The 12,143-nt window shown below is 47.8% G+C and overlaps 2 protein-coding genes across 16 annotated transcripts in view; one reads left to right on the top strand and one right to left on the bottom strand.

Annotated features, from left to right (window-relative positions):
- C21H19orf44 (chromosome 21 C19orf44 homolog) overlaps nt 1-4,918 on the bottom strand; it is a 23,591-nt gene extending 18,673 nt beyond the window's left edge. For 14 of the 15 annotated variants that reach the window (XR_002735222.3, XR_003309944.1, XR_003309943.1 and 11 more), the window contains exons 1-3: nt 4,772-4,918; nt 2,215-2,974; nt 254-569 (exon numbers count right to left, since the gene is read on the bottom strand). Coding sequence is in view for 10 of the 15 variants with exons in the window: in XM_023229823.2 (XP_023085591.2) it covers nt 254-569; nt 2,215-2,974; nt 4,772-4,881 (1,186 nt within the window). In the remaining 5 variants the exon portion in view is untranslated. The remainder of the gene's footprint in view (nt 1-253; nt 570-2,214; nt 2,975-4,771) is intronic. The other variant, XM_023229817.2, reaches the window with a different exon arrangement.
- A 123-nt stretch (nt 4,919-5,041) lies between these two features.
- Nucleotides 5,042-12,143, top strand: part of CALR3 (calreticulin 3) — an 18,205-nt gene continuing 11,103 nt past the window's right edge. The window contains exons 1-3 of the mRNA XM_026457008.1: nt 5,042-5,197; nt 5,384-5,485; nt 9,543-9,746. Of these exons, the coding sequence (XP_026312793.1) occupies nt 5,107-5,197; nt 5,384-5,485; nt 9,543-9,746 (397 nt within the window). The 5' untranslated portion in view covers nt 5,042-5,106. The remainder of the gene's footprint in view (nt 5,198-5,383; nt 5,486-9,542; nt 9,747-12,143) is intronic.

A 12,143-nucleotide genomic window follows, 5' to 3' on the forward strand; every position in this document is an offset into this window, starting at 1 on the left:
AGAAAGAAAGAAAGAAAGAAAGAAAGAAAGAAAGAAAGAAAGAAAGAAAGAAAGAAAGAGAGAAAGAAAGAAAGAAACGAACGAACAAAAATCTGGCCCCTCAACTAGACAAGAAAGTTAGAAAGCTGAGTGTGTGATGTGACTCAAAATACCCTGCCTGTGGCAATGCCCCGTGACCACTGCATCGGGGACTCTAAAGGTGGCCCCACCCTTCCTGCCCAAGGTACTGGCTTTGCACCAGGACCGGGATTACCGTCAAGGCTGTTATCAGCACCTTCTGAGACCGGTTCATCCACTGGCTCAGCCTCACTCCTTCCAGGGGAGGACGCAAGCTTGACGTGCCCCATTCTTAAAGGCGCTGATTTTGAAAAGGCGCCTGTGATGGAAACTGATGGCGTGTGGGAGGTGGTGTCACCGGAAACGTGACTCTGTGGGGAGTCTGCTCTTGAGCCAGCGCTGTGAAGGGTTCTCTCTGCTGCCAGGGAGGTTGGCAGGTGTGATGTCTGAGATGGCTTTGCGCTGGAGAGTTCCACATTGGGTACAGTAAATGCTCTGGGCTGAGATGGGACCTGATATAAAACACTTGAAATTAACAAACTTATGACAACTAAAGTTTTTGTGGGGTTTTTTTGTTTGTTTGTTTGTTTGTTTGAGACAGGGTCTCACTCTGTTGCCCAGGCTGGAGGGCAGTGGCTCAATCATAGCTCACTGCAGCCTCGACATCCTGGGCTCAAGCGATCCTCTCACCTCAGCCTCCCAAGCAGCTAGGACTACAAGCATGTGCCACCACACCTGGCTAATTTTTTTTTTTTTTTTTTTTTTGGTAGGAATAGGTTTTGCTATGTTGTCCAGACTGGCCTTGACCACAGCTGAAGCATCTATCCACCTAAGCTTCCCAAAGCCCTGGGATTACAGGTGTGAGCCACCGTATCTGGCTGATACCTAAGTTCTTACGGTTCAACAGACAGTGCAATTAGCGGGGAGCATGAGACCAACACCGCAGGGATCACATTTTTCTCTTACTGCATCCCCTTTCTCTCTTCATTTCTGAAAGTCACGGTACAATATTTACGTAAGATAATGTTGGGAGTAGAAAATATTTCGCAAGGCTGGGCGTGGTGGCTCACGCCTGTAATCCCCACAGTTTGGGAGGCTGAGGAGGGCAGATCACGATGTCAAGAAATCGAGACCATCGTGGCCAACATGGTGAAACCTCATCTCTACTAAGAATACAAAAATTAGCCGGGTGTGGTGGCGTGCACCTGTAATCCCAGCTACTCGGGAGGCTGAGGCAGAAGAATTGCTTGAACCAGGGAGGCAGAAGTTGCAGTGAGCCGAGATCGGGCCACTGTACTCCAGCCTGGCAACAAAGCATCGCAGCTACTTGAAAGGCAGAGGTGGGAGGATCACTAGAGCCTGGGAGGCAGAGGTTGCAGTGAGCTGAGATTGCGCCACTGCACCCTCCAGCCTGGGTGACAGAGCAAGAACCTGTCTCAAAAAAAAAAAAAAAGCTGAGTATGGTGCCTCATGCCTGTAATCCCAGCACTTTGAGAGGCCAACGTGGGTGGATCATCTGAGGTCAGGAGTTCGAGACCAGCCTGACCAACACAGAGAAACCCCCATCTCTACTAAAAATACAAAATTAGCCGGGCATGGTGGTACATGCCTGTAATCCCAAACTCAGGAAGGCTGAGGCAGGAGAATTGCTTGAACCCAGGAGGTAGAGGTTGTGGTGAGCCGAGATCACGCCACTGCACTCTAGCCTGAGTAACAAGAATGAAACTTGGTCTCAAAAAAATATATAAATATATATATATATTTATAATTTTATATATATATATATATAATTAGCCAGTCACCGGCCAGGCATAGTAGCTCATGCCTGTAATCCGAGCACTTTGGGAGGCCGAGGCGGGCAGATCACCTGAGGTCAGAAGTTCGACACCAGCCTGACCAACATGGAGAACGCACATCTCTACTAAGCACACAAAATTAGCAGGGCGTGGTGGCGCATGCCTATAATTCCAGCTACTTGGGAGGCTGAGGCAGGAGAATCGCTTGAATCTGGGAGGTGGAGGTTGTGGTGAGCAGAGGTTGCGCCATTGCACTCCAGCCTGGGCAACAAGAGCGAAACTCCGTCCCAAAAAAAAAGAAAAATTAAATTAAATTAAATACATAAAAATAAATTTACCAAAAAAAAAAAAAAAAACTTACCGAAAATAGTTTTCTTTCTTCTTCCTCACTGACGTTAACACTGCTGAAGCCTTGACTCGTCTTTTTTTCTCTAGAAGAGTCCATCAAGCTTCCTAGCAATACTTTCATTTCTTCTTCGTCACTGTCTGGAGAATCAAATGTTCCAGCAGGTTCTTTCTGTTTGGGGGTTTGCAAAGTCCTCTCTTTCCTAACAGGTGCTTCAGGGGATATGTTTTCAACAGATGATTGCTTCTTCTTTAGAAACCTACTGACCTTTGTGTTCTGTGCATTATTTTCGGTGACAGGAAGTTCATGGGCTTGATTCTGGGAAGTTTTGTCTGTGTTCTGGGATGCAAGTTCGATTGCACCCCCGGAGAGGATTCTGTCAGCTCTCTTTGGAAGACTGGCATTGGTGGTCACTGAGTCAGATTCTGTGTCAGACAAATTCCTCTGCAGCTTCCGATTCATGATCCGGGTTTCCAGCTGGGCCAGCTTCATGAGTGCGGCATTGGCTCGGATCCTGGAGGCAGTGGTGGACGGTCTACTTGAGGCAAGGCTGGGTCCACTCCCCAGTACAGGGTTCTCTTTCAAGAGTAAGTGTTTCTCACCTAGAGTTTGGTTTCTTTTTAGAAATCTGCTATGACCAGGTGCTATTTTGGTAAGATTTCTACTGATCTGGAAGTTTCTGATTTCTCCCATTGTTGAATCTTCTAAGGAAGTGTCACTGAAGTCACCAAAAACATCGCGCATGGGACAGCTGGCTTTCCTTGCAGAAGCCATTCTGTGGGGGAAGAGGAGACAATTTTGCATAAGAGTACCTGCTGTTTGGGCCGGGTGCTGTGGCTCACGCCTGTAATCCCAGCACTTTGGGAGGCCGAGGCGGGCAGATCACGAGGTCAGGAGATGGAGACCATCCTGGCTAACATGCTGAAACAATGTAACTATCCATTAATTAGTGAATGGATTACAAACTATGGTCCATCCATACACTGGAATACTGTTCAGCAGTTTAAAAAACAAATACTAATATAACAGCATGCAGGAATCTCAAATACATCATACTGAGGGAAAGTAGCCGAGCCAGGCCCGGTGGCTCACGCCTGTAATCTCAGCACTTTGGGAAACCGAGGCAGGTGCATCACGATGTCAGGAGTTCGAGACCAGCCTGACCCACATGGTGAAACCCCGTCTCTACTAAAAATACAAAAATTAGCGGGGCATGGTGGCGTGCGCCTGTAATCCCAGCTACTCAGGACGCTGAGGCAGGAGAATTGTTTGAACCTGGGAAGCAGAGTTTGCAGTGAGCTGAGATCACGCCATTGCACTCCAGCCTGGGTGACAGAGCGAGACTCTCTCAAAAAAACAAACAAAAAAAAGGAGCCAGACACTAAACTCCACACACCCTATCATTTCATCTGTAAGAACTGTCAAGAAAATGCAAACCAATAAACTCAGAAAGCAGATCAGGCTGGTGCTGTGGCTCATGCCTATAATCCCAGCCCTTTGGGAGGCCAAGGCTGGCAGATCACGTGAGGTCAGGAGCTCGAGATCAATGGAGCAAACATGGTGAAACCCCATCTCTACTAAAAATACAAAAAATTAGCCAGAGTGCAGTGGCATGATCACAGCTCACAGCAGCTTTGACCTCCTGGACACAAGCAATCCTGCCTCCCGCCTCAACATCCCGAGTAGCTAGGATTGCAGATGCGAGCCACTACACCTGGCTAATTTTTTATTTTTATCTTTTTTAGAGATGGGGTCTCGTCATGTTGCCCAGGCTGGTCTGGATCTCCTGGCCTCAAGTGATCCTCCCGCCTCTGCCTCCCAAAGTGCTGGGATTCCAGGCGTGAGCCACCACGCCCGGCCTGACACAAAGTTCTAAAGCTGGATGAACTGGATGGTGGCCACGACTTCACAACTTTGTAGATTTACTAAAAATAACCGAGTCGCAGGGCGCGGTGGCTCAAGCCTGTAATCCCAGCACTTTGGGAGGCCGAGACGGGCGGATCACGAGGTCAGGAGATCGAGACCATCCTGGCTAACACAGTGAAACCCCGTCTCTACTAAAAAATACAAAAAACTAGCCGGGCGAGGTGGTGGGCGCCTGTAGTCCCAGCTACTCGGAGGCTGAGGCAGGAGAATGGCATAAACCCGGGAGGCGGAGCTTGCAGTGAGCTGAGATCCGGCCACTGCACTCCAGCCCAGGCAACAGAGCGAGACTCCGTCTCAAAAATAAATAAATAAATAAATAAATAAATAAATAAATAAATAACTGAGTCGTCAGCTTAAAAGTGGCGAACACTATGGTATGTAAATGAAGGCTCAACAAAGTTGTTAAAAACCAACAAACCAAAATTTGAAAAACCCTGGCGCCCCTCAGACCATCCTGCTCTTCTCCCCAGCTATGAAGCGACCCGCCCAGGACCACGCTCCAATAGACTCCAGGCAGGGAAACTGAGGCGCGGGACCATCCTGCAGCTGCCCAACCAGCTCAGCCACGGCGAAGGCCCCATTTCCCCGGATCCCCGTCGCGAGCCCGGACGCCCAGCCAGGTCACCTCCCCACCAGCCCTGCCGACCTCCTCCTACGCGGTCCATTCGCAGAGGCAGCCGCCACATTCAGGCCTGAGGGAGCGGTTGCCCTGAGCAACAGAGCCGAGCAGAAGAGACTACATCTCCCAGCAAGCATCGCGCCCCGCAGACCAATGGCGTCCTGAGTCACAATCGCGAGGCATCATGGGAGCGGTAGTTCCCGGGCGGGCCCGATGTGACCCGCGCCGCAGCTACCAATGGGACCCTCAGGTCATAATCGCGAGTTGTGACGGGAGTTGTAGTTTCGAGACGCGCTTGAAGCGCCGCAGAGAGCGCCGGGAGCTAAGGGGCGGCGGCGACCGGAAGCGCAGTGCAAGCCCTCATGGCCCGGGCTCGGGTGCCCCTCTGGGCCATCTGCATGCTGCGAGTGGCGCTGGCTACCGTCTATTTCCAAGAGGAATTTCTAGACGGAGGTGAAGGGGCCACGCCCGTAGTGGCAGAGGTGTAAGCTCCCCCATCTGCGCCCCCCAAGGCTGGGCAGAGTCGTCGCGGGGTCGACGGCAGCGAACTCTCGAATCCTCGAGGGTCCCCCTCACCCTTCCCTTAGCCCAAATTAACCATTATCACCTCTAACCGGTGTTATTTCCCCCTCCCCACAGAGCATTGGAGAAACCGATGGGTGCAGTCCACCAATGACTCCCGATTTGGGCATTTTAGACTTTCGTCGGGGAAGTTTTATGGTCATAAAGAGAAAGATAAAGGTTAGTGTAGAATCAGAACCAAATTGAGCCTAACGTTACATCTCCATAGCAACCTCTCGAGGTAGTTGTGGCACAGCCAATCGCTTTTATTCCCGATTTACAGATGAAGACCTTAAGGCAAAGGTAGAACTTAAGGCAAAGGGCTCCTTACCCATGTTTTTTTGTTTCCTCTCTCTTTTCTTTCTTTCTTTCTTTTTTTTTTTTTTTTTTGAGACGGAGCCTTGCTCTGTTGCCCAGGCTAGAGTGCAGTGGTGCAATCTCAGCTCACTGCAACTTCCACTTCCCGGGTTCAAGCAATTCTCCTGCCTCAGCCTCCCGAGTACTGGGACTACAGGCGCGCGCCACTATGACCAGCTAATTTTTGTACCTTTAGTAGAGACAGGGTACACGTTGGCCAGGCTGGTCTCGAACTCCTAACCTCGTGATCCACCCGCCTCGGCCACCCAAAGTGCTGAGATTACAGGTATGAGTCACTGCACCCAGCCTCCTCTCTTCTTTCTTTATTGCCGAAGGTTACTTATTTTTATTTTTATTTTTTTTTTGAGACGGAGTCTCGCTCTGTCACCCAGGCTGGAGTGCAGTGGCCGGATCTCAGCTCACTGCAAGCTCCGCCTCCCGGGTTCATGCCATTCTCCTGTCTCAGCCTCCCAAGTAGCTGGGACTACAGGCGCCCACCTTATCGCCCGGCTAGTTTTTTGTATTTTTTAGTAGAGACGGGGTTTCACCGTATTAGCCAGGATGGTCTCAATCTCCTGACCTTGTGATCCGCCCGTCTCGGCCTCCCAAAGTGCTGGGATTACAGGCTTGAATTTGGGATCATTTGTATAGACAAAGTTTAGGAAAGCTTAACAGAATTTCAGCATCTTTCTAGGCAAGGCTTAATACGTGATGACCATGATCCCATTAGTCAAGGTGGTCTTTGTCTTTTGAGAAGGTGTATTTAACATTTCACCCTGAAGATGTAGCAGTCACAGCATCTTTTGTGCCATCTGGTCTGAGTTAGTTACAGTTCAGTACTGGAGGCAGTCAATCTGTAACCAAAGTCAGTGGTCACAAATGGAGGAGGCCTGGTCTCTGGTCTGTCCTAGTCATTTGCAGAACAAGAACAATGAGGAAGAAGGTTTATCTATGACTTCAGAAGCAGAGGTTACACCTGCGTGCAACATGACTCAGATGACACATATTGCTCAAGGCTTTTATTTATTTTATTATTATTTTTTTTTTTTTTGAGAGGGAGTTTCACTTTTGTTGCCCAGGCTGGAGTGCAATGGCGCGATCTCTGCTCACCACATCTGCCTCCCAGGTTCAAGTGATTCTTCTGCCTCAGCCTCCCAAGTAGCTAGGATTACAAGCGTGTGCCACCATACCTGGCTATTTTTTTTTTTTTTTTTGAGACCGAGTCTCGCTCTGTCACCCAGGCTGGAGTGCAATGGCCCAATTTCAGCTCGGCTCCGCCTCCCAGATTCACGCCATTCTCCTGACTCAGCCTCCCCGAGCAGCTGGGACTACAGGTGCCCACCACCACACCTGGCTAATTTTTTTTTTTTTTTTTTTAAGTAGAGGTGGAGTTTCACCACGTTAGCCAGGATGGTCTTGATCTCCTGACCTTGTGATCTGCCTGCCTCGGCTTCCCAAAGTGCTGAGATTACAGGCGTGAGCCACCATGCCCGGCCTAATTTTGTATTTTTAGTAGAGACGGGATTTCTCCATTTTGGTCAAGCTGGTCTCCAACTCCTGACCTCAGGTGATCCACCTGTCTCGGCCTCCCAAAGTGTTGGGATTAGGGGCATGAGCCACCATGTCCAACCTATTTTATCTATTTTTTTAAATGGAGTCTCGCCCTGCCGCCCAGGCTGGGGTGCAATGGGGCAGTATGGGCTCCTCCACCTCCCAAGTTTAAACGATTTGGCTGCCTCAGCTTCCCGAGTAGCTGGGACCACAGGCAAGCGCCACTGCGCCTGGCTAATTTTGTATTTTTAGTAGAAATGGGGTTTTCCCATATTGGCCAGGCTGGTCTCAAACTTCTGACCTCAAGTGATATACCTGGCTCAGCCTCCCAAAGTGCTGAGATTACAGATGTGAGCCACCATACCTGGCCTCTCAAGGCTTTTAAATTGTATTTGCTTTCACATATGTGAAAGTTTAGTCTGGGCGCGGTGACTCACGCCTGTAATCTTAGCACTCAGGGAGGTCAAGGTGAGTGGATCATTTGAGGCCAAGAGTTCAAGACCAGCCTGGGCAACATGGTGAAACCCTGTCTCTACTAAAAATACAAAAATTAGCCAGGTGTGGTGTTGCATGCCTATAGTCCCAGCTACTCAGGAGGTTAAGGCAGGAGAATCGCTTGAGCCTAGGAGTCGGAGTGAGCAAGGTCGCACCACTGGACTCCAGCCTGGGTGACAAGAGCAAAACCCCATCTCAAAAAAAGAATAATAAAAAAAAAAAGAATGCCTCCACCTTCAGGTTTGTCAGACATACTCTCATAAAAGAACGAGATTTGAGACTGTGCCTAGGGGCTACTAGGAAAGGAAGGGTTGGTTTGGAAGTGAACACATAAACAAATATGAATGACAGGATGTTGTCTTCATGAAAGAGTGACACAGTTGACACATACAGGGCAGCTCACCCAGTGCTATGAAGTGTTACATTACAAATCAGCGCACCGTGGAACGCATTCTCATCACCACCTGTTCTGTCAGTCCAGTAGCTGTTTCAGAATGAGAATTCAGGAAACATTTAACAGTCTATTTTTTTATTCATTTGCTACGCAGGTTTCATTGAATCATCCCAACCCTAGGAAGGTGAACAGAAGCTAAATTAACCCATGTTATTCATAATTAGATTCATAATTAGATTTGACATTTAGAGTTGAAGTATTTTTGTAACTTAAAGCGTAACAGTATGGCCAGGTGCAGTGGCGCATGCCTGTAATCCCAGCACTTTGGGAGGCCGAGGCAGGTAGATCACCTGAGGTTAGGAGTTCGAGACCAGCCTGGCCAGCATGGTGAAACCCTCTCTCTACTCAAAATACAAAAATTAGCTGGGCATGGTGGCAGGCGCCTGTAATCTCAGCAGCTACTTGGGAGGCTGAGGCAGGAGAATCTCTTAAACCCAGGAGGCAAAGGTTGCAGTAAGCTGAGATTGCGCCACTGCACTCCAGCCTGGGTGACAGAATGAGACTCCATCTAAAAAATAAATAGCCAGGCGTGGTGGCTCACACATGTAATCCCAGCACTTTGGGAGGGCAAGGTGGGTGAATCACAAGGTCAGGAGATTGAGACCATCCTGACTAACATGGTGAAACCCCATCTCTACTAAAAATACAAGAAATTAGCCGGGCATGGTGGCGGGCACCTGTAATCCCAGCTACTCGGGAGGCTGAACCAGGAGAATGACTTGAACCCAGGAGGCAGAACTTGTAGTGAGCTGAGATTGTGCCACTGCACTTCAGCCTGGGTGACAGAGCGAGACTCTGTCTCAATAAATAAATAAATAAATAAATAAATAAATAAATAACAGTAGTATATTAAGAACAAAAACTTCCAGGTATGTGAAATAAAAGTTGTATGGGCCGGGCACGGTGGCTCACGCCTGTAATCCCAGCACTTTGGGAGGCCGAGGCAGGCAATCACCTGAGGTCAGGAGTTTGAGACCAGCCTGACCAACATGGTGAAACCCCATCTCTACTAGAAATACAAAAATTAGCCAGATGTGGTGGCAGATGCCTGTAATCCCAACTACTCAGGAGGCTGAGGCAGGAGAATCACTTCAACCCGGGAAGCAGAGGTTGCAGTGAGCTAAGATCGCACCATTGCACTCCAGCCTGGGTGACACAGTGAGACTCCATCTAAAAAAAAAAAAAAATTGTATGGAAACAGAGTGCCTGCTAGTGGTATACTCATTGTTCATTATTGTATAATGCTCTATTGGCACTGTGGATCACTGTAAACGGTTAGGACATTTATGGTTGGTAGTCAGGGAAGGACATCCATTTAACTTTCTGCATTACTGAGCACAGCATCATTCCCAAACCTTCATGAGTATTTTTTGTTCAAAGGTCTGCAGACCACTCAGAATGGCCGATTCTATGCCATCTCTGCACGCTTCAAACCATTCAGCAATAAAGGGAAAACTCTGGTCATTCAGTACACAGTAAAACATGAGCAGAAGATGGACTGTGGAGGGGGCTACATTAAGGTCTTTCCTGCAGATGTTGACCAGAAGAACCTGAATGGAAAATCGCAGTACTATATTATGTTTGGTGAGTTTTGGTGGTACAACACAACCACTTCTAGAGACTTTGAAAACCCTCCCACTTCACAGGATCTTTAGATTAAGACTTGGCTCATGTAGTTAAGGTAGTAGTATTGAGTATATCGGATCCAAGGTTTATAGCACTATTAAACCTAATTAATACAAAAAGGCAACGGTACTAGTCTGTTATGTTCCTGAAGAAGTTATTTATTCACCATAAATCTTGCCCTCATGCAGGGTAAGGATACCTTATCTGAAATGTTTGGGAGCAGAAGTGTTTTGGATTTTGGAATTTTGGGGGGGATTTTGGATTATTTGCATTATCCTTACCAGTTGAGCATCGCTAATTTGAAAAATCTGAAATCCACAAAGCTCCAATGAGCATTTCCTTTGAGCATCATGTTGAGTCTAAAAGTTTGGGTTTTGGAACACTTCAGATTTGTGATTTTTTGATTTGGGTTGCAAAACCTGTGCAGTTTTTTTTGTTTGTTTGTTTTGGTTTTGGTTTTGGTTTGAGCCGGAGTTGTCACTCTTGTGGCCCAGGCTGGAGTGCAATGGCAGTGGCTCAATCTCACTTCCCTGCAGTCTCTGCCTCCTAAGTGATTCTCCCGCCTCAACCTCTTGAGTAGCTGGGATTATAGGCATGTGCCACCATACCTGGCTAATTTTTTTTTTTTTTTTTTTTTTTTGCATTTTAGTAGATTTGGGGTTCCTTTTTTTTTTTTTTTTTTTTTGAGACAGAGTTTTGCTCTTGTTGCCCAGGCTGGGCTGGTATGGAATGGCATAATGTTGGCTCACTGCAACCTCCTCCTCCCAGGTTCAAGGGATTCTCCTGCCTCAGCCTCCCAAGTAGCTAGGATTTCAGGCGTGCACCAGCACACCCAGTTAATTTTTGTATTTTTAATAGAGGTGGGGTTTCACCATGTTGGTCACACGAGTCTCAAACTCCTGACCTCAGGTGATCCGCCCACCTCGGCCTCCCAAAGTGCTGGGATTACAGGCGTGAGCCACTGCACCCGGCTGAGATGGGATTTCACCATGTTGGTCAGGCTGGTCTCAAACTCCTGGCTGGTATCGAACTCCTGACCTCAGGTGATCCACCTGCCTTGGCTTTCCAAAGTGCTGGGATTACAGGCGTGAGCCACCATGCCTGGCCTCAACCTGTGTTTTGAATCCTTTAGGACTCAGTAAACCTTGGCCATGGGACAAATTGGCCCACTGCCTGTGTTTGTATGACCCATGAACTAAAAATATTTTTTACATTTTTAACTGGTTCAAAAAAATCAATACAAGGATGATATTTTGTGATACATGAAAATTGTATGAAATTTAGATTTCAGTGTCCAGAAATGAAGTCGCACTGGAATGCAGCCTCACTCTGTTCATTTACATGTTGTCTGTGGCTGCTTGCCAGTACCGGTGGCAGAGTTAAGTTGTCATGACAGAGATCATTAGGCTTACAAAGCCAACAATATTTTACCATCTGGCCTTTATAGAAAAAGCCTGCAAACCTCTGGAAAATATTAAATGTCTCCTGACACCAGGAGATTAAAATTTGTGCTAGAACTAGGAAGGGATCATACTGGGCCACAGGAAATAGACATAAGTATAGCATAACTTAAAACTTTAAGAACAAATGTACCTCAGGCCAGGTGTGGTGGCTCACACCTGTAATCTCAGCATTTTGGGAGGCTGAGGCGGGCAGATCACTTGAGGTCAGGAGTTCAAGACCAGCCAACATGGTGAAACCTTGTCTCTACTAGAAATACAAAAACATTAGCCGGGCATGGTGGTGCATGTCTGTAGTCGGGAGGCTGAGGCAAGAGAATTGCTTGAACCTGAGAGGCAGAGGTTGCAGTGAGCTGAGATCTCACCACTGCACTCCAGCCTGGGTGACAGAACGAGACTCTGTCTCCAAAAAAAGAATGAATGTGCTTCCAAATATTCATCCTTAGCTGGGCACAGTGGCTCATGCCTGTAATTCCAGCACTTTGGGAGGCCAGGCAGGAGGATTACTTGAGTCCAGGAGTTCGAGACCAGCTTGGCCAACATAGTGAGACCCTATCTCTACAAAAAATAAAAATTAGGGCTGGGTGCAGTGGCTCACGCCTGTAATCCCAGCACTTTGGGAGCCCGAGGTGGGCGGATCACCTGAGGTCAGGAGTTCGAGACCAGCCTGACCAACATGGAGAAATCCCATTTCTACTAAAAATAAAAAATTAGCTGGGCATGGTAGCACATGCTTGTAATAATCCCAGCTACTCAGGAAGCTGAGGCCGGAGAATTGCTTGATCCCAGGAGGCAGAGGTTATGGTTAGTCGAGATCGTGCCATTGCACTCCAACCTGGGTAACAAGACCAAAACTCCATCTCAGAGTAAATAAATAAATAAAAATAAATAAAAA

The sequence above is a fragment of the Piliocolobus tephrosceles genome, chromosome 21 (assembly GCF_002776525.5).
Source record: "Piliocolobus tephrosceles isolate RC106 chromosome 21, ASM277652v3, whole genome shotgun sequence".
NCBI classification, from domain to species: domain Eukaryota; kingdom Metazoa; phylum Chordata; class Mammalia; order Primates; family Cercopithecidae; genus Piliocolobus; species Piliocolobus tephrosceles.